The sequence below is a fragment of the Lagopus leucura genome, unplaced genomic scaffold (assembly GCF_019238085.1).
Source record: "Lagopus leucura isolate 7727_CA_CO unplaced genomic scaffold, USGS_WTPT01 Super-Scaffold_100026, whole genome shotgun sequence".
Classification (NCBI taxonomy): domain Eukaryota; kingdom Metazoa; phylum Chordata; class Aves; order Galliformes; family Phasianidae; genus Lagopus; species Lagopus leucura.
The window spans coordinates 3,840,732-3,868,205 of NW_024962277.1; the positions used below are offsets into that span (position 1 = coordinate 3,840,732).

Sequence of the window (27,474 nt, forward strand, 5' to 3'; positions counted from 1 at the left end):
AAGTAGCTACAAATCTGTGCATAGACAATCTGTGCACAGATTCTTATGTTGCCAGAAACTCTCAGCAGCAGAGCAGAGAACAAGTGAGCTTTTGACACTTGGTGGGTGAGGTGTTGTACAGCAGCTTGGCATAAACACAATTGCCTGGCTCTATCTGCCAAAACAATGACTAAATCTGTTAACCAGGAGGAAATGGAAAAAGTATTGTTAAGATTTCAACATCTCATACCTTGGATGGTCAGATCAGCTCAAATCTCTACTGGCTAGTCATAAATATGGCCACCTACAGACTTTGCAGAAAATCATTTAAAATTTAGATACCAGCCTCTAATTATTTTTCTCTGTTTATTTAAGGATTTCTTAAAAAAAAAAAAAAAAAAAAAAAAAAAAAAGAAATAAAGGAAGTTATTAGATAAGTAAAATACCTATATAGATAAATATAATAACCTTCACGGTGGGAGAACATACCATGCTTACTCTAATTTCAGTTATATCTAATCCTGGAAGTGAAGTTTCATATTCTTAAAACTGATTATTGAAAGTCATCTAGCTTTCCACAAATATTATGAATGGTATGATTTTTAAAATATACTGCATATATTTTATGATACTTGTTATGGAAAGGCTTTAACCTAGATCTAAGTGAAGTATAGTGTAAAAGTGCTACTAGTTCCACTTCTGATAGAAAAAATGTCAATGAGAAAGTCAGTGGTTTCTTGATGAACAGCGGGCTTTGAAATTCTTCAAAACATCTGCTAGTCAGAGCTATGGAGATTTAAAATAACTTTTACTGGAAATACAAACAATAAAATAACATTTAATTCTTTGACTAGTCAATATGGGAAGGAGGAGGAAAAAACTCTGAAATAACTGGAAACATATCCTTTCACTCAGAGCATCACAAAATTGCAGTATGATTCAGTATATCCAAGTTGTAACAACCAGCTTCAAGAATACCATTGGGAAGAAACAAAGAGCTGACTTTTGAAGATGATGTAAATCCTCCCAAGGAGCTACAGGAAGAAAAAAAAACGTTATATTGGCAGAAATAGGATCTGAGCCTAATGGCCAAAAGCTAATGATGAGAGAAAACTGCCTTCAGAGTGGACTGTAAGTGATAAACTCCAGTGAGATCTTCTGTAGATGCTATATATGGGAACCATATCTCTCATTCTAAGTACATACATGGGAGCTGGGCCTGTCAGAGAGTGCACTGTTGTAAACCAGATAAATAGCAAGACAGCTAAATACATACTTGAAAAATTCAGAACCACGGGGAAGAATTTGGACAAGAAGAAAAAAACATACTAGTGGAAGGATCTTGGACAGCTCAGGGAACAGAATAATCAGGCAGGAAAATAAAGTAATCTTAATATTTTCCACAGTTGCAAGATTATGAAGCACTGTTCTGTGGAAAACTTTCCAATTGTGAATGCCTATTTACATTAAAGTTGCATGAGTGGGAATCTGTGAGGCACAGAAAGTGCCAGGATGTAAAAGTCCTTGGAGGCCAGAGGCAAATGGAAATAACTGCCTTATTCTAGCCTCAGACTTTCTGAGCCAAACTTGCCTTCTGCACCCAAAGGGATAAACAGACCAGTGCCTTGTTCTGGGGCTCTTGCTATCAGAAGAAAACCAAACCAGTCTCTTGAAGCCATTTACACAATGAGGGGGGGAAAATCACCGCTGCTTTCAATATCTTCCTGCCTTAGGCAATCACCTGCTTTGCCGAGCATATATATTGCAGAATCAGCCCTGGCAGCAAAATGGAGTAGGTCAGGCAGTCTCAGTGTCATGGAGACAATGAGAAGAGAGAGCACAGCTGCAAAAACCTGCCCTAGGCTCTCTGACTTACAGGATTTTAGAGGTGTGTTTGCAGCACTGACAGTTATGGGCAGTCAGTTTCCCCACACAAAGCCATTTGAAAATGGTGTATCCGTGCCTGGTCCTGAGCTCCCAAACATCTTTTGTTGTATCAAGATTAAAGGAAGATGAGGCAGCTGGGGTTAATAAGTTGAAAATCAATGCCATTACCAAAGAGAGCAGAAAAGAAAAAAAGAAAAAAAAGAAAAAAAAAAAAAGAGAATTCAACCCCTGTAGAAGCCAAAGCTTTCAACTATGCCTCTTGCTGTGTAGAAACACATTGTACAGTTCTCCTGGTTCTGTTTGAGTTTGACTTCAGATTTAGAGAGATAAAAACTATGGATGATGTCTGAATTTCCTGTTTATTAAAAAATGCATAGAGTTTCATATAGGCAGCTGTATATATGCATAGCTATACATCTGTTTTTTGTTCACTGCACTGAGCTTTGGATCAGACCTTGCATGACATTTTTAGGATTTGAAAGTAGCAGCATTTAGGATTAGTGAGGTTATGAAATCTAATTTCACCTTCTATGACCTGCTATAAGCAATGGTTTGACAGCACAGAACCACTTCACCACATCTTCACACTTTCTCTATGTTTCAGAGCTAATGACCACGTACAGAAGGGTAAGTTCAACAGACAGGAACATTCCTGTGCATTAAAATGAGATCAGCTTTTCTGTAAACCTGATTCAAATAGCCCGTGGCATGCTTTCTGCCTGTGTCAGCTAGTTCTATCCCAGAAAACTCATTATCATCATTTCTGTGTTTGGACATAGGCAGTTTGTATGGAAGCTGCTCTGAGCTGAAGGCTGAGACATCTCTAGTACTATATTAATAATAGATGCAGCCAATTAGATCAAATAATTAAGAGATCTCACAGCATTATCACCATACTTCTGTTTGTCTGTTTCATGCACTCATGATTGATGGTGACAATACAAAAATCAACCTAGATGTTATTGACCAGTCCTGCTCAGCTGAATAGAGGGACATGCAAGGATCCAGAGATCTGAACCCAAAGCAAAATCTTCTTCAACCACTGACTTTCTGATGCATGGTAAATTCAGGTTCATAAAGTTCAATGAGAATTAATTCAAAATTAGAATGATGTCTTCATTAACAAAGAAATGACAACTAATGAAATACGATTTTACACTTACCAATTTTTTTTGTATCATTGTTTAAACACTGACTTCTGTACACCAGTACATTTTGCCTGTGTAAGTTTCTTACTTCATGAGAATAAACTGCCACAGTTTTTCTGAGCAATGTTCATTTATACACTCATATTTTCATCTCTTTAATAACACTGTCACATCTTAATCTCTTTTGTTACTCTCTTGCTCCATCCTAGTTAGAAAACTGCCTCCTCTTTCTGAAACTAAAGAATAAAATATTAGGTATTTCCATCTTGGTTCAGCAGAAATAAAGTTTCTCCTACAATAGCTTTCTTTTCTCTGTAAGCAATGATGATTTGCACATCAGTCAGAATAAACATTTTTTGTGCAGAATGTTTCAATGTCTCTAGTAAGAAAGATTTCTTGTTTACTTTTACTAACAAGGAATAACCACCTATATAAGCATTACCCATTTCACTTGCGCTGAGAAAAAACAAGGATCAGACATACAAAAACATTAGAAAGATGTAGCATCGTGCATTCTGGAAACTCAGAAGGAAGATCAGAAACTGGAATACTATTAATAAAGTACTGAGATTAATTTTTGAGAGAATAATGGAAGATGATAAAAAAACACAACAAATATCTGCACAATATCTGTGTCAATTCGAGTGTAGAGAATGCCTTGATCTTTGCAGATCAGTAACAGAACCCAGAGGGAAGTACCAGTGTATTTGAACCCATTAAAGCATTCAGTGGAAATTCTCTTTTACTAGTCTTCCTCCTACTAGCAGCGTGGTCATGTTTAAGATAAAGTCTCTCTCCCAGCAACATTTGTCCCCTGCTCTCACCTAGAATACATAGCTTAATGTTAAAAGCATTCTTACTTCCAGTTAGGAAACTGCAGTTTTCTAGATCAGATTTAGAACAGCATCATTTTATTTTGTATCTAATGCAATGCACTGTTAGAAGCTGATGGCTGAGCAGGGCTATTCTCTTGACAGAGCTCTACCTCAGATAAAAATCCAAACATAAACCAGAGATTAACATATCTCAAAGATCAAGATCTTCAACAAACACATCCGTAATAGGGACATTACTACCAACAGCAAGAAAAAATTCATTTTACAATGGGTAGGATAAATAGCAGTCTTTGTGCAGAGCTTTTAAAGACAGCAAGAACTTGTTTCCTTTATCTTCTTATTTCCCTTATGTGGAAGAACATAAGGCCAAGAATTAAGAAAGATTGGTCTTTGCCCAGTGAGGCTAAGCCTCAATGGATTCTCAGCGAAAGCCATAACAATTTCTGCTGACACAGATGCGTTGCAAGTCAAGCTTTCTCTGCTTATGAATTTCCAGCAAGTCCTAGCTGACTCGCTCTCTGTAAGGCAGAATACTAACAGAACAGTATCATCCTTTTATACACATTACAAATTGTAACAGATGAAAGTATTTAATTTTGCCATATGTAACCAAATCAAATGATCTGATGTAAAGCTTGCCCAAGTTAGGGAAAAGGCTTTAATCGGGCTTTGGCTCACTCTCTAAAATGTGACTAAGATATTTTATAGCTATTTCCAGAAAGCAAAACTTCACTATAAATCAACACAGTCTATTACCTGCTCAGCTTCATATATGCACATGTGTTTCCTTGACTTAATAAAAGCTATTCTGCCTTATTATAAAAGCTAACTCCACATTTTCTTTTTGTTATCTTTTCAGAAAGAGGCTAAGAGCATAAGAAAAACATATTTGGCTTAGTTTATTCCCTTCCCATTATCAATTAATTGAACAAATGTATTATTGGAGTTAAAATGCACTCTGAAACTGTGATTTTAATATACTTTATTGAAAAAGTACACCATTTTAAATTATTTTCAATGGGACAAAGCAATGATCATCTCTATCTACCAAGTCCTTTTTTGATGAATCATAACTACCATATGCCAAATTCACATCTGCATGACTAGCAAAGTAAAAAGATAAATCTTTTTTTTTTTTCAACACATCTTTAAGAATTTATATCACCTACAGTTTAAAATCATGAAATGCTGATGCTCTGACTATATTTCATATCCTCTATGTTGCACCATTTCCCAGTTCACAGTTTATCCATGTATTAGCATGCCAATTGAACACATCAGTCAATGTCACCTTGAGAAAATTGTCAATAGCAGAGGAAGAATAACAAAAGGAGGCTTAGCACTAAGACCTGGGACACCACCACATTCTCTTGCATTTTCCTGAAGAGGAAAAAAGAAAAGAAAAGAAAAAAAAAAAATAAATACAAGCCAAGACTTCCAATTATGATATATGAGAATTTATGAAACTGCATAAGCAGAAGATGATTGATACAAACCACAAAAACCGTGAAATAAATATACTCAAAAAATAACACAAGTATCATTTTCATTTCAGCAAGTTAGCTGCAGACTAAAAGCAACCAGGATCAACAAGAATCATACAGTGTCCTCCATGCAACATTTTAGGTCTCATTCTACATTCCATTACAGAACCAGAGGCACTAAAAATTACTTTTGTGTAAAACAGGTGTCTCATCTACTGCAGAAATCACTGTAATTGTGTCCTGTTGTCTATCAGATCTCCTTACTGTCCATCAGTGCTATGGAGAACACAAGGTGGTAAATGTAGTGTAGTGACCTGTCCCAAGAAATACTATGTGTAAATATGATGAATATTCCATCACACCTGATATTGTGGAGTTAGTTTCCGAAATAGAAAACACTAATTAACTAACACTAACTAAGGTTCCCAGCCATCTCTAATGAGGAATCCTGCAATGAGTGCTCAGGCAAAATTAGCTGCCATATTCCTGGCTACCAATCTGTGCTCATGTCTACCACATTCTATTACATGACATAAAACAGTCTACAAAAGTAACAAGACAAAACACTGTCTACAGGAGTACTAAAAATTTTTTCTACGCTTACAATACCACTTGCTTCCTTTAGTAAAGTGTTCTGAGTACTCCAAATATTTTCTGATGAGTATTTCATGTTATAAGACAGCTTTCCTATTTGCCTTTTTTTAAAAGGAATACAACTTCTACTAGAGACTAAAATAATAATAATAAAAAAGTAGAAACTTACTTCAGGGTGAAATCCATGGCAAGATTCTGGGCGTCTTCTTATCTTCTGAGATTTTAAACGTTCACACTTAAGGGATTCATTATGTACGATGTAATTAAGGAGAAATCTTCTGAACGTTGCATTTAAATATCCTGAGTTCATTTGAGTGCTTTGAAATGCACGCAGGGAAAATCTTTCAACTCCTCACATTTTTCTTTCATTCAAAGATCCAAGGTGAGGTGTGTGGTCAACACAAGAATAATAATGTAATTCTATGGCTTTCTCCTCAGCAGTCCATTGTTCAGACAGTATCATTTGCACTAACACTATTAATCTGTCTTTAAATAACGTCTGTAATAAAAGCACACTGCTTTTGATAAATTCCAACTCATTAGAAAAAACAAATCCTGAAGTACACAGAACAGCACAGAATAAAAAGTATGACAGCTAAAAATCAATTGCTATCTTCAGTTTGTTAATTTTTTATACATTTGGAAAGCAGGATTCTGAAATGGTTTCAATGCTCCAGCCTAGTCTTAAAATGCTTATACAATCAGAGATTTCAGAAGTTCTAATACCAGGATTTCTACTCTCAGAAGGAACTTACGTACTTAGTTCATAAAGTGAATGAAGTCCCACTGCCTAAAAATAGAGACTATGACCTTCTGATACTTAAAAAATGCATATAAGTGTATTTGCTTAAATTTTACTGGCTGTCCTAAATATCTAAACATGTGAATTCTCCTTGAAAGTAAGTAAGAATGCATTCTCAGCTGGCTTAATTTCAACCAGCCCCAGCTGTGATGCATTCTTTGAAGTTCTTAAGTCACTTTATGTAAGAAGAACATTTTCAGTGTTTACATCTTGAATCTTTTCTTGACAACTATGCAAATAAAAGGATATATCTTATTTCTATAGGCGCCATGGTAATTGGTGGGACAGAATCACAGAAGCATTCGTTATCTACTACCACCATAAAGAGATTGCTGCTCGGGATTTGCTGGATTACAAAGGACCTGCAAATTAAAAAAAAATAATTAATGGTAATATTTTCAATATTTCTTAGCAACAAGTGTTATTAAGGTATTTTGAGCCTGTCAATAATACTGTGTTACAGTCACAAATCTCATTGACTTCACATATTGTACTAAATCTCTAAACCTTGTAGAAGAAAAGAGTCTTGGGCAATGCTTTGCTCAGCTGATGGAATATACTCACGCATTTTGAGATGCACATAATGGCTGGTACACAGGTGGAATGGAACAGACAGGTTAATTCTGATGCTGTGTTAATGCCTAATACCTGGAATTGGAACATAGCTGAATAGCCAAGGAACTTATCTTCTTTTTCTTTCCTTCGATACTGAATCTTTTCTCCATAATTAAAAACTAGCTATGTATTTATGATCTGGAATTATCAAGTACACATGAAACCAATCAGCAAAAATAAAGCAGGCTCTTCTGCAACCAGATGGTAATAGCTCCAAGTCCCACTTATCACCTCTAGAATCACGTCAGGGGCTTTATTCACTCTGCATCTTGCATGGCATGAAGCAACATGAATTGTTGAAACAGCTTTCATCTGGCCTCCTGAGACTCATTTTATTTCTAGGCCAATAAAACAGAGATTAAACCTCAAAATCTTTATAAGTGGGGAGATTTATTTTAGAATAATGCCAATTATATGGTACAAATATGGTGATAACTCAGGACTACAATCAAATTAAGAAAAAGTATGCAACTGAAAGGGAGAGAGAGAGAAATAAAGATACTGGTTGTAAGAAGGAAAGCACCCAGGGGAGACCAGGGAAGGAACCTGTGGGCACAGTTTAATGGTCCACATAGCTGCAATGAGCTGAATTCTTCAGCACTCACAAAGAGAAAAGAGGATGGTTGAAGGGCCAAAGAGGCACTGTTTAAACGTTTCTTTGAAATTCAGAACACAAGGAGAAAAAAAAAAAAAAAGCTTTAATGTTCAGAGACAATTTTTAATAATTTCTTAAAACTTTTGATCAGAATTTATATGCAGTATTTACAATTTCTGCCAATACTCAAGAATCTGTGAAATCTGAATGTTCCAGGAACTAGGTGTTTTTCAGTGTGGTATACTGCTAAATGCATAGAATCTTGACTGAGGGTTTGAGGACCAAGATGATGTGGAGAGAAACATTTTTCCTCAGATATTGTTATGTAAAATACGTATTGTCTCACTAAAATAACTGCCTGCATCTTCCAAAAATCACATAAAATGAAATTGTGGAAGGGGTGGGGAATATTTGAACTTAGCTCCAGAAAGAAAAAAAAAAATTGGAAAACCTGCTATAAAAATGTTGCCAACAGAAAGATTAAACACTTCTCAGTATTTTTTAAACTTACTAAACCTCCATTAAAATTACACTTAGAGTGATCTGCAGTGTGTTAGCTTTATGTTTATACATGAAATATACATTTATGGCATACGTAAAAGGTTGAACTTTATAAATGCACCTACGAAACAGCTGGAGCATGTAGCAAGACTGACATCATTGTAATGGAGCATCTGTGGTTCTGTGGATTTGTGTGTGGGAGAAATGGGGCCAATAAAAGGAAAGGAGGGAAAATTCTTAACAGGGAACAACCTCTGAATTGTACTGAATGAATTTCTCAAAACTATTATGAATAAGTGAAACCTCTAAAGACAGGAAAAAAAAAAAAAAAAAAAACAACAAAGAAAACTAATTTGATTTTATTCCCAATCTGGTTCTATTTGAACATTGTGCATTTAGAAATATTTATAATATTTATAATATTTATTGAATCTTTTAAACTAGCTCAGAAAAGGAGATGAAAGACATAAAGAGTCATCACAATTAACTTCTAAATGATTCACTCCTCTTTGAGAACTCAGGAGTAACTACTATTCTGTTGTACCAAATGTGTGACTGGCTCAAAGACCTTTTCTAACAACTCCATTTGTGGCCCTCAGTTAAACACTGAAGCATGTCAGAAAGTGTGCACTATACAGCTAGCCTGAATGCTGCCATTTAATAGACGGGATAGACATTCCCCATTTGGCATTTCATTTTTTCTTTCACTCACATGACGAGGGTGGCATAAGACTTGTACAGTATAGGGTACATCTTCCACACAAATGAGGAGAAAAAATAAAAAGGATATTGATGTTTCTATCAGTTCACCAAGCTGGAATGAAAAGAAGAAAGCACTGTGATTCAGAAGAAAATTTTCACTACAGAATTATGATGCTGAGTAGGTTACTACATGGGTTCCCTGACAAAATGGTCAGAAGCTATAAAGGTTAGTAGGAATTATAATCTACAGAAAATTTTGCTAGAAACATTAATTTGGGTGTATATGTATGGATTTATAGAAATTAAAAATTAAACTGCAAGGATTAAATTTATCAGGTTAAGAAAAAAAAAATAAACCTTTCTAATTGAAATTGTAAAAGATAGATATCTACGATTTACACTGGTTCATTTTACCAAATATTGGATATTTTTACAAATCTATGGTCTATTATATTTTTCATACATATTTTTTGCGTATTATATGTATCTATAGCCCTTTACAGACATTTTTGGTAACTGCCAAAGAACATGTGATTGTCATCTAAAGAACTATAAAAATATGAAACTTTTGGCTCACAAATATTTTTTTTCCACAGCACATAATAAAATCTAAATAAATATTTTTTCTGGAACATCTCCTTGACCATGCTAGAGACAAATTCAAAAGAAAACTTTAACTTTCACAAGAAGTAAATGAATGTTTTTCCCTTTCACAACTATCAAATCTAATCTTTCAATGAAGTTGTGTAGCCAAGTGCATGTCCTCACCAGTCATTGACTGTGAGGTCACTGGCAAAGGATTCAGATATCACCAAGTGAAGACAGAGGACTGAAGGCAGAGATTGAGTTGAGCAACTAATTAGGAAAAAACAAAGTCTAATTTAGTTTTCTTTTCTAGTAATAGAGTGTGCATGAGCAAATTATACTTCTTTCAGATACTTCTTTCAGCTGCTCTAATTTAAGATCATTTCACAGACACGAGATATTACCCTCACTAGATCATGGGCAAAGAAGTTCCTTCCAATCATTAGACTCTTCAGTTGCTTTGTAACTATTTGGATAATTCACATGACACTGCTTCCATGCCCACCATCCTCCCAGCAGCTTTTGGTTTTCAACATTCAGCTTCCATGCTGACATGCACTTGCATATTTGAAACTCATTTTGAGAGAATGAACATGCCAGCAAGTCCCAGGAACTGAACATTCACGGAAAATGTGTATGTATATGTGTATAATGTATACACAGTCAGAAAAAAATCTTTCTTTTAAATACTGAAATATTCCACTAAAATATGTCACTGTGTACAGCCTCCATGACTGCAGTGGAAAATAAAGCTACTGACAAAGTAATGAAAGGGGTTTTGTCCTTTCAGTAAGTTCCACTGTGAGTCTGTTAATATTATAATAAGCATTTCTGAACACCTGCTGGCTGAAATTGTCCTTTGTGTCTCTGTTAATATGGGAGTAAACAATCAGTAATAGGCTAAGGACTCCTCTTGAACTTTATTGCTGCGTTAAATAAAAGGAAGTCTATGTTTAATGCCTATATTTAATGTTTATGGAGAATGTTTTGTTTAAAGAGTAAAGCTCTTTTTAAGTTAAGTAAATCTTTTGGTGTGAGCCTTTTTCCTTTACAACAGTATCATCGTTGGACAGTCACTGCATAGCAAAAACCTTGCATAAGTCTCCGTATATGAAATCTAATTAGCTGTTGTGGTTCCTGTTATGTTGAAGCCACGCTGAGTCAATAAGAACCTTACTAATAATTTTTACTCCACCTTTCATTCACTGAGGAACTGGCTTCGTTTATTTGAAGTGCCAGTACAGAGTTTCAAAATAGGCTCAAATATAAGCAGCTTCTTCTCTTTGCTTTCAAGGGGAAGGTAAGGAACAAAGAAATTTGATACCTGAATGGAGTAGGGAAAAAACCCTATTCATACCAAAATATCTTATTAATGAAGAAAAACTAAGAGTAGAGAGGAAGCTTGCAAGAAAGTCTGAATTTTAAGTCAGAGCATTAGAAAACACTTTCCACATTTGCACACATTTTATCTTTTCCTTTCTAACTTATTTCTGTATCAGTCCATATAGAGCATCTGCACAAATATCATACAAAATGAATTGGAAAATAAAATTAGAATCACAGAATTGTAGGGGTTGGAAGGGACCTCCAGAGATCATCGAGTCCAACCCCCCTGCCAAAGCAGGTTCCCTACAGCAGGTCGCACAGGTCGGCATCCAGGCAGGTCTTGAACATCTCCAGAGAAGGAGACTCCACCACCTCCCTGGGCAGCCTGTTCCAGTGCTCCGTCACCTCACTGTAAAGAAGTTCTTGCGCACATTTGTGCGGAACTTCCTATGCTGCAGTTTCTGGCTGTTTCCCCTTGTCCTGTCTCCACTCACCACTGAAAAGAGTCCAGCCTCGCCATTCTGCCCCTCACACCTTAGATATTTATAGACCTGGATCATGTCCCCTCTCAGTCTTCTTTTCTCAAGGCTAAACAGACCCAGTTCACTCAGCCTTTCTTCATAGCAGAGATGCTCCAGGCCCTTCACCATCTTTGTGGCCCTCCACTGGACTCTTTCCAAGAGATCCCTGTCTTTTTTGTACTGAGGAGCCCAGAACTGGACGCAGTACTCCAGATGAGGTCTCACCAGGGCAGAGTAGAGGGGGAGGATCACCTCCCTCGACCTGCTGGCCACACTCTTTTTAATGCACCCCAGGATGCCATTGGCCCTCTTGGCCACAAGGGCACACTGCTGGCTCATGGCCAACCTGTCGTCCACCAGGACACCCAGGTCCCTCTCTGCAGAGCTCCCCTCCAGCAGCTCATCCCCCAACCTGTACTGGTGCATGGAATTATTCCTCCCCAGATGCAAGACTCTACACTTGCTTTTGTTAAACCTCATCCAGTTTTTTTTTGCCTAGCCTTTCCAGGTCTCGCTGAATGGCAGCACAGCCTTCAGGCGTGTCAGCCAATCCTCCCAACTTCGTATCATCAGCAAACTTGCTGAGGGTGGCCACTATTCCCTCATCAAGGTCACTGATGAAGATGTTGAACAAGACCGGACCCAGCACCGACCCCTGAGGAACACCGCTGGTTACAGGCCTCCAACCGGACTCTGCACTGCCAACAACGACCCCCTGTGCTCTGCCAGTCAGCCAGTTCTCAACCCACCTCACTGTCCACTCATCTATCCCACACTTCCTCAGCTTTGTTATAAGGATGTCATGGGGGACAGTATCAAATGCCTTGCTGAAATCAAGGTAGGCTACATCCACTGCTCTCCCCCCAAGCATTAGCTCCATGTTTTACCTCAAAATAGTAATTTATTTTTCAAGTATGAAAGTATATATTAATCTACTCCTTGAATGAAATACAAGAAGTTGGAATTCATTCATAATTATATTTGCGATAGTTGCACATATGAAGGCATGATAAAGCATGCTTTTAAGAAGTGAGTTATAATTTCTTAAGATGGCCTGGAATTTTTGAAGCGTCATAGAAGAACTGATAATACACAACTTGGAGAGCAGTCGTGCTGAGTGCTTGTGTGACTTAGGTGCCTATGTTAGAACACTAATTGTCTCCAATCTGAACAGTGTACGTGCAGACGCACAAACAATTCAGGGATAATTCAGACCAGGAACTTGGCTTTGGTGATCTGATTATCCTTGCCTTTCTGTCTTCCTCCCTCTTTAATGGCAAAATAGTGACCCTATAAAGAAGAACAAGCTGAACTTGGTGAAATGTGATGCCTAAAGCAAAATGCAGACCACAGCACTTGTTCTGAAACATCGAGAAAAGTGTATTAAAACCTGATTTTCTTTCACATTTGAATCTCTTCCTTTTGCTTGTACGTATGAGAAATTTCATACAGTTATATTTATTACATATAATATTGTTTCTTAAAAAAAATGTGGTTTTTTTGTTATTGTTTTTTTATTTATTTGATCAACTCATTTCATAAACTGCAACTATATTTCTTCATATAAGAGTTACTTTCTTCTTTAGAGAGGAATAACTAGAAAATACACTCAAGGTAGTGGAGTAGGGACTGAGTGAACACCACCCTTGCTGCACAAGCCTCTTTCCACACCAAGTGCTTCTTTCTTATCCTATTTTTTCTTGAGACTGAATCCTTCAGGTGGCAAAGTATTAGTAAGGCAACTTAGAGACAAACTGACTTGGAAAGGAGGGAGATGTTCAGAGCTGGGTGAAAGGGATTACAGAACAACTCATCTTTAAGTAAGAAGACGTTCTCTAGCCAACCTGAAATTCAGGCTCTTCAGTAAGCCACTTACTGCCATCTTAAGTGCTTAAGGCAGGACATTGCTTCATGACCACCTGAATTACAAAGTTCTGCATACCACAGGCTTAGCATCTTCTCTCTTAGGCCGGCTTCAACCAGAAACATTTTCCTAACATAAGTGCACCCATAACAGGCAAAGGTAAGGTTTGAAATTTGAAATGTCTTTTTCAGCTAAGCTAGCTTAATGTTTGTTCACTCTCCACTGTTTGACTGTAACATCCACTATTAAAGGAAATCAATATCACTCTAAACTGGCTTAGTCTCTGTATTTCCAAGCAGGACAGCCAATCTATTTCTTTGTCTACTGGAATCCCAAATGCCATCACTGGCTGAACTATTTTTCATTTCCTGCTTAGAACCATGCTGCCATTATTTCATGGCCAGGGACACTGCTACAGGACTTGCTTCAATGACTAAGAGATAATAAATCTCTTGAGTAGCATTCAGCAATCCCTGATTTTCAGATCAGTTTTCACTTTTGCTCTTCAGACGACAAATACTGAAAAATGCTTAAGGGAACAAAATGAATGACAAGGAACAGAGAACTATAATGATACTGGACAAGACCATGTTTGAGGAAACAAAAAAGTAGAAAATGTATATTCCCCTTATTCTGCAGTATGGAATGTTTCTTTGAAATTTGGAGATAATTTGAGTATGCCAATAACATTAAACACAATTCAGTTTATTTAAATACAGTACTGCATGTTTCCAGTGAAAACTTAATTTGTTTTATCATAGAAATACTGCACTGTTGTGCTTTGTTTTAGGCCACATACCTTCAGATCTAAAATTATTGATCTATATGGCATATTTTACAATCAACTTCAATTTTTAAAAATCATTTTACAAAAATATGCTGCTATTATGCCCATGCTTATGATGACAGACACTAGGAGTCAAGTACATGATCGCAATAAACATATGGCTTAGGTAGGATTTTAATCCTATAAACATTTAAATGGCTGTTTGGATTCATATGCAATTTCATGATAGTGAGCTTTAACAGCCTGATTCAAGGGAAAAAAATCCTTTATGTATGTTTTTCTTCTTTTTTTAATTATTTTTCTGTAATGATGGCAAGAATTCTAATATTATTGCTTAATGTCACAGTGATGACTGTGGGACTTACAGTCAAGTTATGATTGGAATAAAATCCCATTGTTGTGTTAGCATATATTTCTTGCCAATACACAATCATATCAATCATTTTTAGGAGGTAGTAAAAAAGATATTTTAGCTAGCAGTTGTTTTGGCCAAGAAGAAGAAGCCTACAAAGTCTGGAAGAATTTCACTATGATTGTTTGAACTGAAAACAATTAGGGCAATATTTTCAAATTGGCAACCTAAATGCATTCACAAAGACTTGAAAAAATATTCTGAATTTCCCTGGTATTCAACTCAGCCCCAAATGGGAGCTTGAGCATCTCTGTAAATTCAGCCATTTCCCTCCAGGCCTTTCAGTGTATTTTTTTCAGCACAGACCAGCACTACAGAAGTTTGTATGTTTTGGATCAAGATTAGTTGTTACTTTGGGATTACATTTCATATATGTCAAATTTGATCATTCCTATTTTTTTAGAGAAAGAAAAAACATACTAGCACCAGGGTAGAGTAAATGGAAAATGTTGTGCATTCTGCACTCAAATATCTGTTACTCACATAACTATTGGTTGCAAATGTTCAACCCTAATGGCCTGGAACAAACTTTAACCATTCAACTGAAATGCAGATATGTGCCCAACTACTATCATGTGCTTTCCAGGATGCTGGCCACATTTTCAACCCACATTTCTCTCACTTATCATATTTTTTAAATGAATGAATGAAATGTTTATATCACACTCACACATTGGGCTACTTGTTTTTTGTTGTTGTTGCTTTTTTTTTTCCACCAAAAATAAATGGTGTTAGAGACTGGAACATCTTTAATGCAATTTATAAAAAATAATGTGTATGCCAATAATAACATTTCTGAGAGCAGTTAAACTGTATGAAAAAAAAAAAAAAAAAAAAAAAAAAAAAAAAAAAAAAGACCTAGTCATTCTATCATATAAAAAGAGACAGATAAGCTCCTGTAACCTGAGCCCAAGCTAAAATATTGCTACTACTACATATAGCCTTACTGACTTGAGAACAACTTGGTGTCACTATAAACACACCTAATCAAAGCAAAGTTCAGAATGAAGAAGGAAAATGAACAGTATCATCCTCACTGTTGCTGGAGGCTTAGAACACCAGAAAGTTGTTGCATCGTTGGTTTCTACTCTGTTTCATAGAACCACAGGATCACTAAAGTTGAAAAAGACCACTAAGTTCATCTAGTCCAACTGTCAGCCTTTTCAGACAGGAAACTCCAGAAAGGCCATTCATCTCACATTATCAGGAAATGGTTTCTCATAAATAACTACAGCTTGAAAAATAGTATTTTACCAACCCCACACTAGAAACTTCGCAAACCTTCACAAGTTTTGAATGCATAGAATTTTTACAAAAGGACTTTATATAACAATGAATTTGACAACATCCCTCAGCCTTCTATTCCAGCTGCCCACATTTGTGACAGTGTGTGATAATATAGAATTTCAGATCACTAGGATTAAAGTGAACTGCAAATCTTTTGCAAAGATATCAAGCTCAGAATTTCTACAGACTTTAAATATTAGTCAAAGCTGATGTCTGGTAAATCTGAGCTCACTTTTGAGGGTGTGGCACAACAGTGAATCCAGAGGCAAAGTGGGTACCCGATTTTGGGATAACTATTTAAAACAATGGGCATAAAACAAATCATATCAGAGGGTTCTTATAACTCAGGTATTGCTTTTTGACAGTCAGCGAGAAGATGAGATAATATAATTTCTGTGTTAGGCAATGTGTGTTTTTTAGTAGGGCTTTTGAGCCATATTCAAGTAGCTGTGGTTTGTACTAAGAAACATCTCAGATATTTTAAAATGTTAGATAACGTCTAAGCTGAATTCCGAATATAAAGATTGAAAACTTAGTTGATTTCCTGTGACTTATGAAGGCTCATAAGTATTACAATATTGCAAAAGTCACTGTTGTATTGCATGTGTGCTAACTATTCTTTTCCACAGCTTTATGTCTAGAATACACTACCAAGCTGCAAAGAAGCAATTTATACTGAAGACTATTTTTCCAGTATAAATAAACCACCTGCCTCAATGCCATGATGTTTAGCTACTGGGAGAATTGAATTCTAGAAATACAGAATGTAATAACAGCAATGTCAGTTGAATAGTATTTTCTTCATGAGTATTTAAAATTTTTGTTTATTGATCATTTCTACTTGTATATAAACATACAGAAGAGAGAAATTCTGAGAAAAGATTTGTAAAGAATATATAAATAATAAGATCACATGCATGAGAAAAATACAACTTCGATGAGTACTGGCTATCCCTGCAGTAATAAAGAACTAACATCTACCTTGTTTACACTGTAGGGGTGTATTTCAAATTTGCTTTTCTTGTTGCCTGAACAAAGCAACCATTAGTGGTAATATACATTAAAATTTTGATTTAATTTCATCTAGCAGAAATCAAGCTGGCATTCTCCAGGACTGCCCTGATGTAAAAGCTGAAGTACAAATAGCAAAGATGACCAGGATTTTCATTCAAAAAAATGTAATAAAATCTAGAACTAAAATGCTCATTGGATGTTTCCACAGTGTGCTTTACAACAATGTTGCTTGTATAGATATGAAGCAATGACCGGGATGACCACATCTGAAAGAATTATATGCAGTATCTGTCATCATCTCCACATATGTATTATTTAAGGAAATTTAAAATTCTGTATTATTTAAGGAAATGTATAAGTGTTCTCTTGTATGGAATTACTAAGATTCGTGGTCTACTAGATTCATGGTCTCCTAGATTCATGATCTATTAAACTCCAAAGTTCACTATAAAGAGAAGTGTTAAATGTAAAGATACCTAAGCCACGTTTGTATCATTTTTCATCAATCAAGCTGTGTTATATTGTAAATACATTACAAACTGATATGAGTTTCCTAATGTTAGCAATTCTTCACAGGTGTACCTGGCTTTCACAGCAGTGTTTTCCAATTTTAATAAGTTTTCCTCTTCCAAATCATCTTTGATATGTATATTACTACTCGGCTGAATATATTATGACATTCATACAACCTTTTAAATCTCCTGTCATTACAAAGCATCCTTTCACTGTGTCAGCTTCTATCTATCATTTGTTTAATATATATTACTGCTTGTTTAAAGTGTAAAATTATTACTTTTAAGCAGTGGTAATATTTACATTTTATAGCACTACTGAGCTTAACTATGAATACCGAACAGTGGAGATCACCACCTTCCCACGCATAAGTTTTATATGTAAACATCTCAAGCAGTTCAACTGTGGGCTATTTGGAAGATATAAGTATGGAACTGAAGAGCTAAGAGGTGAAGCACATCTCATCCTACTTGTCAGGGGAAAAAAAAAGACATTGATACTAATGAGAACATCAATGGATGGGATTGCTAGAAGTCACCCCATCCATCTCCAGGGTTTTAAAGTACTTACAGATGGACCACGTGGCCAGTGCTATGAAGTTCTCCAATGAAAACGTTTCACATTAATTTGAATTAAATTACACCTGGATTATCATTAAATTGCACCTGGATGCCAAACAGTGTAATCAGTGTTGCTTTTGGAGTGAAGAGGAACTTACACAACATACGATTGTTGACATGTTGGTAACATGATATAGGATTTTACACTAAGTATAAAGACCTTTAATAAAGAATTCTACCAGTCTAGATTGCATAATTTGATACTTTTCACAAAGAAAGCAAAAAAAAAAAAAACAAAACAAAAAACAAAGAACAAAGTCTTTGGGGGTCTCTTAAATTTTGAGGGTTTTGGTTACTACAGGGTTCTTCAAAAGCTGATGTTGCTGCAGAGACCTCTTAACACATGAATATTCTGCAAGTCTGGAAGGTCCCATTTTCGGAGGTGCACTTGAGACTTCAACAACTGAGGTATGTGAAACATTGACATTTCTTTGTAGATGCTCCTTGACTTCAACAAACATCTAAACAAAACTCAGAGATTAAGATCTGTCCACCATTGCCATGGTCAGTTTAACTACAGCACACCTTTGACTCCAAACGGGCATAGGTCAAAACCATTTATGTGCATGGTATCATGCATACTTGGCATGGTTACAGAAAAACAGCCATATAAAAACATACAGTCTAAACATAAAGTATAGTGAAATACAGAGAACATTTGCTTTCCTTCAGGGTCATATAAGATGGATACGGTAAAATGAATACAACATAAAATGTCTTCGAGAAGACTGATTATAATTTACTGCCCAAACTACTCCAGGAAATCTGCAGGAGTATTCTGATGTATGTATATAAAGCTCCAAATGAGAAGAAATAGGCCCTTGATGCTTTGCTTGTTTTATGTGGCAAGCTGATTTGTTTAGAAGTAAACTAGCTACATCTGAAAAGGCAAATGATTATTTATTTCATGGGAAATTGAACTGCATATTTATTTACACATTTTAAACACGATCAAGTACAGCAGTTTGGCAAGCTTCTACTGAGGAACAAATGCAGAAACATTTTAGCAAATGATGGCATAGCTCAAGATTAAGCGGTTTTTAAAAACCATTACCATTTTAATGTCTACAGATTGCTCCATTCCTGTCACTAATACACTCATGCCTTAAACAATCTGAATCTAATTTGTATTGTTATTTATCTTTTACTGCCAAATAAATGCCAAATAAATTGTCAGTGGACAAATCTTAAATTTCCCACTTGACATTCACACAAAGGGTTTAGCATCATCCTGATCAACAATTCCATCATGACTGACCTCTTTTTATTGACAATGAACAGAACACAATGCTCAGTGAAACTGCAATACCTAGGCCAGTGTTTAATTAATTAGGCAATTCCTATGAATCTAACAGTTAATTTGCATGTGATATACAGCAAAGTAAAGGGAACACTCATATTTCATCCTGCATAAATAAAACTAGTGCAGAAGTCTTTCTTCAGGTTAGGATGACTGTAGCTGTATATTTCCTTGTTTCTATACTGAGGATATACCTCTCTGATTTTTGCTTTTATTTCTATTTTATGTCTTAAGTTAATGTGCAAACAATCAATTGGAAAAAAATCAATTGGAAAAAAAAAGCAAAACATTTATTTGCGTTTATGGTATTGACCTAGTGGAGCTGTAAGTACTTCAGTTCAAACAGAAGGGCACTTGCCTTTTGGGTCACTGGTAGTAAGGCCAGATTTTTGATCAGCATTCAAGTCCAGCATGTCATCACACAAGAACATGAGAGGTTAGTAGGGCAGATTTTAAAACATTTGACTGTGGGACTGCTGTCTGATTTATACATTCATAACTTCTAGGATTGTGCATGCAAATTCGGCAAGCTTGAACTCAAATGACTCCTTGCAATTCTAATACCCATACTTAATGCATTAATTGATTATTTTATTTAGTAAGTTGCTGGACCTACAAAAGAATATTTATATCTACATTCATGAGTTAACAATACAATTAATGGTGCTTTCCCAATTGAAACTAAATGAAAATATTGGAATTCTCCAAAAATTAGATTTGCAATTAGAAAAAACTTTTTTTTCTGTTTGTTCTAAAAATTGATGTCGATACATTAAAAACGTTAGGTAACTGATTTTGGTCAGATAAACAATAATCCTTGCTAATTTATAATAAAAATCATAATTCTTAGTGGTCTTGAATATCAGCAATTAAACTCTGTAATGAAAAGAGCTGCAGAAAGCAAAAACTGGTCATGTATCTAGTGAGAATTGCTGGAGAACTTTAGTTGACGTACTTGCATTAAAAGTTGGCTAACATACTGAAGCAATACCTCATAAAACTGCAAAAGCACTGAGATGCTACTTTAGCCAAAATGTATTTCTGACTCTTTAGCAATTAAAGCTGCCATGGAACATTTATCAGTCCATCATCTCACTTTTCTGATATACTGCCTTTCTTTTTCTCTTTCTTTTCTTCTTTCTCTCTTTCTTTCTCTCTTTCCTTTTCCATTTCTGTTTATTTTTCTTTTCTTTTTGCTTTTTCTTTTCCTTTCTTTCTTTTTTTTTTGCTATAAAGGGATTAGCTTACTGGAAAATATGAAAGCAATTCATATTTTTAAAAAATCCCATTTTTTTTTCTCTTTTGTTGACAGCACATAGAAAATGTGGGTTGACTTATTTTTGATTGTTCTTTAAATAACAGATTAATTTAATAATTGCCAAGATATTGAATAACAAAAAATTATGGGGTTGGATAGCCAAACCCTGACCCTAATGACATTCTTACGTTAATTCTTATTTTCTTTTAGGTTCCTGCTTTCTTAATAAAACCTATATTTTTGAAAATCAGTTTAAACACTGCAAATTATCTCAAAGTAGCATTTATTTTTTTGCAAGGAAGAGATAAGTTTACATGTAGAGAGTATACTTTATATATCTTTATACGCTCAGTGCCTGACTCAAGCCCATTTCAGTCTATAGGTGCATTTCCATTTCTAGAATAAGTTTTGAGAATAAGTTTTGAGTGATGACTTGCGAAGGTAATCCAGCCATTTATGAAGTAATTAGCATAAACCATGGAGTGTGATTTATTTGTGAAGGTACTTTAAGTTTAAGCATCCATCATTAAAAGTTAGAGTATTTATAAGAGCAAGGCTTAGTTTTCCTAACTACAGCTGGTTACTGTTTCCCTTTGATTAAGCACTGTGAAGCGCTGAGTATTCCAAGACCAGTAATAGCAAATTCAGTTTTGAGTTAAACTGAGACCTTGGCTCTCAGCACATGACCCTCTTAATGATGGCTTTGACTTTGTTAGCAATAGCACAGTATTTGTACTCCAAGATGTCTTATCTAAGTAACACTCTACGATTTCAATTAACAACAGTCATCATTTTTATTTCTGCTCTAGAACTATCTTTATTTTCCTTTTTCAGACAAGGGCTCTCTTGTGCTTGACACTATAGGAAAGATAGTGACTTGAATAAGTAACCTATGACAAAAATTGCAGCAGAGTACTGTACAAGTTCTAGCTGAAAACCAGTTCACAGTATACGGACTTTTTACGAAGTGTTCTTGAGAGGAAGTGGTTATCCTACAATATTAGCATGGATGAATGTTCAGCTAAATATCTACATACCCCTTCTTCTAATTCTAATAAATGTTGGCAATACATTACAAATAGATTAAACTGTAACAGAAATCCAAGGTGGGCACATAAAAATACTCCACTGTCTCAAAGGGAGGTGATTTGAGCCCCACATACACAACAGACATTGTTCAGATGTGATCACGGAGCAAAGCATCAGTTCACATCTCACTGAATATAAGGCTGAACCCTAATTTTGAGTGATTGAGCTCATCATTCTTAAATTACAAGTGTTAAGCAATACACTTGCTAGTAAAAATATTTATTGATACTGAGACCACGAAACAGAAAACTGGGTCAGAAGATGTAGGTCTACAAAGGACTTTGGGTCAAATTCCTTAGCTGTTCTGCGGGAAAGTGTCTGGGGTTATAACAAAAATATTTGGAATCTAATGTAGTCTGCAATCTTAGATGCAATTTGTAGATTATTAATGACAGTGGGTAAATGGTATAATGAAGAACTTTCCCATGAGAATCTAACAGTTCTTCTGGATTATTTCTTTAGGTTTTGCCATTACTTGTGGAGAAGAATAACGCGTGCCTTGAGATCAGTTTGTAACTTACAGGGTTTTCTTTTCTTTCTTTTTTTTTGTTTCACTGCGGAACACAACATGTTTTTCTATGAAAAAGATCTTAGCGCATTATTTTTGAAATACTATAATTTTCACTCAACGCAGTTTCCAACTCATTGCTGTCCAAGCATTGCAGAATTGTGTTATTTTTGAAAGTTATTTCCTTTGACCTGAAGTTACCTAAGAAGACAGACTGAAATCTGCATTCCTCTGAGAAAACCTGGCCCTGTTAGATTAATTTTCTTTTATAGAAACGTGCCTATTTGCAATATTTAAGCACAAGATAATTGTTACACAGCTTTTCAGTACTATTCTGCTAAATGAGCACGGAACTGCTTGAACTCTACAGAGCTGGCATCAAGCACCCAAAGCAGTGCAATGTACATTGTATTTCACTTGTCAAGTGGAAAAGCCATAGCTTGATTTTGTTGTGTTTGTTCTTTTCAGTCAGTGGAACTGAACACTTAGACACTTAAAGTGTTCCCTCGGATTGACTTACGAAGAACTTTTGTATTTCTATCCTACAAAGCTATCATGTAAAAACAATTATTCACCAAGATTTTAATAATTTCCATATAATTAAAAGTTGGTCAACAGCAAATAAAAAGTTTATATCAGTGCTTGAATGATATCTCCAGTGCACTTACTCTTATTTTCTATTCTAAAAATAGTGAATGCATTGAGGAGAAAATTTAGCAGCCAATCCTATTAACTTCAAAAAGATGTTTTCACCTTTTTTTCTATCTCCACATTGATTTATTCCAGAAGGGGACAGCTGTAACAAGTTTTGTTTGATTTACACATTCTTGACATTTATATTGTTAGACAAATTATTGCAATGTATCTCCATTGTGATTATGACCTCTCAGCAAAAAGGAAATCTAATTAAAAGAGACTCATTGAAATACAGAAATTTGCATAAACAATATTCATGTTCACTACCTACACAATTCTCCAATTAGGGTGCAGCATAACTGCAGTACAAATGTTGTTGTACGAAGGCTTGAAATACAAAAGAGACATTTTCGGAATGAAGGAAGAAAGTCATTCTCTTCTTTTAACCCTATGACGGGCAACTTTACAGTATCACCAGCAGAACTGACAAGGTTACAGCACTGACATGAGAGATGTGTAACTACTAACTCAGCTTCCTAGCACTGAAAGTTTGAAGGATAGGTTTAATCTTCTCCCACTCTTTTCAGCCTAACAGTTCTAAGCAGGAAACATTTGGCATGCAAGTAAAACAACCAGATCTCACCATAGCACAGGGGAATTTGTAACCTACCCAGCAGAGTTCCATTCCTCTGTAGAAGCGCTAACAGTACTAACTTCTCTGTAGCCAAATCTTCGCAAAATTTTCCCTTAGAGTGCTGCCCATTCCCAGGAGAAGACTTCAGTATTCTTTGAAATTAACAAAAGTTTCTACTGGTTTTACATTTTTTAAAAAAAGAAAATAATAGGCACTGCTTTAATTTCAGAGTATTAAACTTGTAAATGACCCGTGGAATAAGAGACAGTGGTCGTTATCTAAGATAAAACATACAGACTTGTACGTTCTTCAACATAACCTTCAATAATTCAGTTTTACTGCTTTGCCACAAAATTGTATAAAAAAAAAATCAAAAGGGCTTACTTGAAACAGTCATCGCAAGCAATATTCCCCGTGGTCTCCTTTATAGTGCGTTCGGAAACAAAAGCTGGATATTCAGTATCACAGGGCTCTAGGGTTTGTTTCAACCTCTGCGCTATAGGCACAGCAAAAACAATTCTTGATGTTAACATGGGAAGAACAGCAGACAGAATTCTGAACAAGATGAGAAGCTGTATTACAGAGCACAGAGAATGGAAATGTTACTCAGCTTCTGCCACCCTGTGAGATTTCCTAGGCAGTGCATAACACTATTTTTTCAAATGAAGGAAAAAAAGAAATCCATCAATGGAATGTAATTTTCTAACATATAACCATTAAAGTAGTTATCCATGGTTTAGCCTTTGCCAAACTTGTTTATATTTACAGACAATTACTTATTCTTTCTCCATGGAATCAGGACGGAGTTGCTGTTGTTTTTATTTCAGTGATGTTGTGCATCACTAGCTCATTAAGTATGGGTGCTTCCATGTATTTGATAACTAAATTTTGATAGATTTTACTGAAGCCAAAAATACTTTTTTTGAGTTAAGACTTGGAAATCTTTAAAGAGTTTCAGTAGTAAAAATAACTCTGTGGGTAGAGGACAGAAGCATTACCTTGTCTAGAACTAATGCCTGTAATCTGCTTCCCAAATTTGTAATCATAAAAACACCGTGACAATTTTCACTAGCACAAGGGTCAAGAAGGGGACATTATTTATACCTTAAAGGTGGGGAAATGAAGGCACAAGAAAATGTGAGTGTTCAAGGTCAAATGACAGGACAGCAGCAGGGCTGGGAACTTCAGGCAGCTCTTCTGACTCTCATGCTGATGCATCTGTTGGACAATGTCTTTCCCTCATTCCTTCCTTTTCCTCTACACCCCTTCATTCTTCCTTAACACAGAGATACACTTGCACATCAGCACAAATGTTAAGCATATCTTAAACTAATTGCTAAGTGAGAAAACAAGACCAAGGATGACAAAAATAGATTACACTAAACAGACTCTTGGACTCCACAGATCTTCCTTTCAAGACAATCTGTTTCAGAGCCAGTGGTGTATTTATTACACACTGACAGTGGAATGAACCAAACTGCATTTGCAATCATGTCTGTTTCTGAAACGTATTTAATTAGAATAAATATTCACCCAAAGAGTACCTCAAGAATGGTATAAAATTTGTGAAGAAAATTTTGTTGTTTCTGATGCTTCCATTATGGACATCAACCACTTTAATAACTTAGAATGTTCTTAAAATTTATCTGAATAGCTCCACTGAACCTTCTCTCTCTTCTTTTCTCCTTGCCTGTTGCTAAGAATGACTGAAATTTATCTCACCTGTAAGTTTGTGTTTGCCCTCATTTACATCAATACAAGGGTCTTGTAATGGAGGCTGCCAAAAGCAGCCTCTCAGGCTCTTAAGAGTCCAGAAGATGGTGAAGTTGCTCAAGATTCAGGACATCAGATTCTTCTCTCACATTTACAAGTATGATTAACATTACAAGACCACATGCAAGAATATTCTTCCTACCGTGGCTTCATAAATTTACATGTGTGGGGAAGGTCTAGGATTTCAACATGTCATGACAGCATTTAATATCAAAATCATTACAGGAAGCAATTTCCCCATTAAAAGACTTGAAATTTTGCTGTGCTTTATTAAGCACCATTAAGTAAAAATAACTGAATCTGTGAGTTCGTTGGTTTTATTTTCATGGTTTGAAGTCATACTCTTACAACTCATAGTGGCAATGTAGCATCTACAGAAGAACAAACCTAAGTACATGTTTTTCTTGCCTGCTAAATTTTGTCTGTAAAATCTCCTTTGCTTTCACTTTGCTCATACTCGTTGATTTCCAAACTACCACTACTGCCTAATCACATTTGATCTGGCCAAGCAGTGCCATAAAACCATGATATTCCAGTGAGTGTGATGAGAGGGTATTTTGGATACCCTTACTCATCAAAGAAATGGAGCACAGGAATTGTGTAGCAAAAAATTCACTTTCAACTAAAACTTGAATGAAAATCCTTCAATCACTCTGCTGATTTAAAGTGACATAAAGTGATGTCCTCAGGAAATAAAAAGTTGCTAGTTATTAATTGCTGCCTTTTGTAGTTAGTGTGTGTAAAAACCAAAACAGACATTTATTTTAAAGAGATGAGGAGGGATGCTGCCCTTAGAGGATATTTCCCCTACCACACAATTCAAGTGTTATTGGATAATTCATGATGGGATATATTAAGGCACACATGTAAGGTACACTTGAAAAAAACACCAAAGAAAGTAACTATTCCCTACTCAGGCTGCTTTGTGCTGTTCTACAAACAGTAAGAGTGATGGCTGGCACACTCGCCATTCTTCTTCAAATATAGGAACAGATTTGCCTTTCCTGGGACTAGCACAGCAAATCCCGCTGTCCTACACAGTCATCCATTTTCATCATGGTTAGGGACATCACTGGAAAGTGAGTTGTGGTTTTCAGATGACCCATATAGAAACTGCTGATAATGAAACAGCTGGTTCTCATGGAGATCTGTTTCTCTATGTGCATTCAGTTTACACTAAGCTCATTGTTCACACAACAGAAAAATTGGCTGCAGTGTTGCAATAAAAATACACAGTTTCCATCAGTACGGGAAATGCTGCTCTAAGCTGATGCTTAGAAACTTTCATCTCCAGCAGATATCCATATCAGCCTTCTTTTCTCTCTGCTCAGTACGTACATCAGGTTGAAGCTGACAAGTGCTCTGCCATTTACTGCTACACTGCCCAGTTGCTTACTGATAGAGGACACTGGAATGCTCTAGGGCATCAGGCTGTTCAATTTTCCCAATGCTCTACTTTCAGCCAGGATCTTACTTTGGCATAAAAACAACCTAATACTAATACAAATAGGAATTAAAATATAAAGCAACACGTTTGATCTCTGCTTTGCTGAGAAGTATAGAAAACTGCAAAGCTGAGGCTGAAAAAATCACTTAAAATCATTGTACCAATAAATGCTGTGCTACACAATCGGCTTCTGAAATAGCCCATTGACTAGCACTGATGCAAATTAGCTCTTTAATTCTGAGCAGCACTTCTAAAATGTCATTAAAAAATCTGTGAAAATATGAGATAACTGAAATTCAAAACTTAGTGTTCTTAGGGATTCTTAAAATTTCATTGTTATTTCAGAATAATTTTGAACAGTAAAATAAAACAAAATATATTTTTAGCTTGTATTGTTTAAAAGTAAAAGCATAAAATTTAGTATCTTAACATTTAAAATTTATTTCCATGCGATATTATATTGAGATTATCATTTTCCTTTGGAATTACGTTGAAATGGCATTTTGAAGAACAATCACCCCATACATGTTATATCACCTCCAGAAGAAACACAGTATTAAGAAGAAAAAGGCAGTGTAACTGTTTAAGTCATAGATTGTCTTAGAATGAAGAGAAATATTTTAGAGGAAAAAGAAAATCTACTATTCCATTCTCTACTATTTTAACTTTTCCTTTATAGCAGCACACTGCATTCTTAGAGTACATGAGCACTCTGGTTATTCTTAGAAGATCTCAGTTCTCCTTTTTTTTTTTAGGA

At 35.6% G+C, this 27,474-nt stretch overlaps 1 protein-coding gene across 1 annotated transcript in view; it reads right to left on the reverse strand.

Moving 5' to 3' along the window:
- Positions 1 to 4,997: 4,997 nt before the first annotated feature.
- Positions 4,998 to 27,474, reverse strand: part of CACNA2D3 (calcium voltage-gated channel auxiliary subunit alpha2delta 3) — a 395,935-nt gene continuing 373,458 nt past the window's right edge. Inside the window, exons 35-38 of the mRNA XM_042880325.1 lie at positions 23,882 to 23,993; positions 6,980 to 7,092; positions 6,098 to 6,180; positions 4,998 to 5,230 (exon numbers count right to left, since the gene is read on the reverse strand). Coding sequence (XP_042736259.1) covers positions 5,138 to 5,230; positions 6,098 to 6,180; positions 6,980 to 7,092; positions 23,882 to 23,993 — 401 coding nt within the window. The 3' untranslated portion in view covers positions 4,998 to 5,137. The remainder of the gene's footprint in view (positions 5,231 to 6,097; positions 6,181 to 6,979; positions 7,093 to 23,881; positions 23,994 to 27,474) is intronic.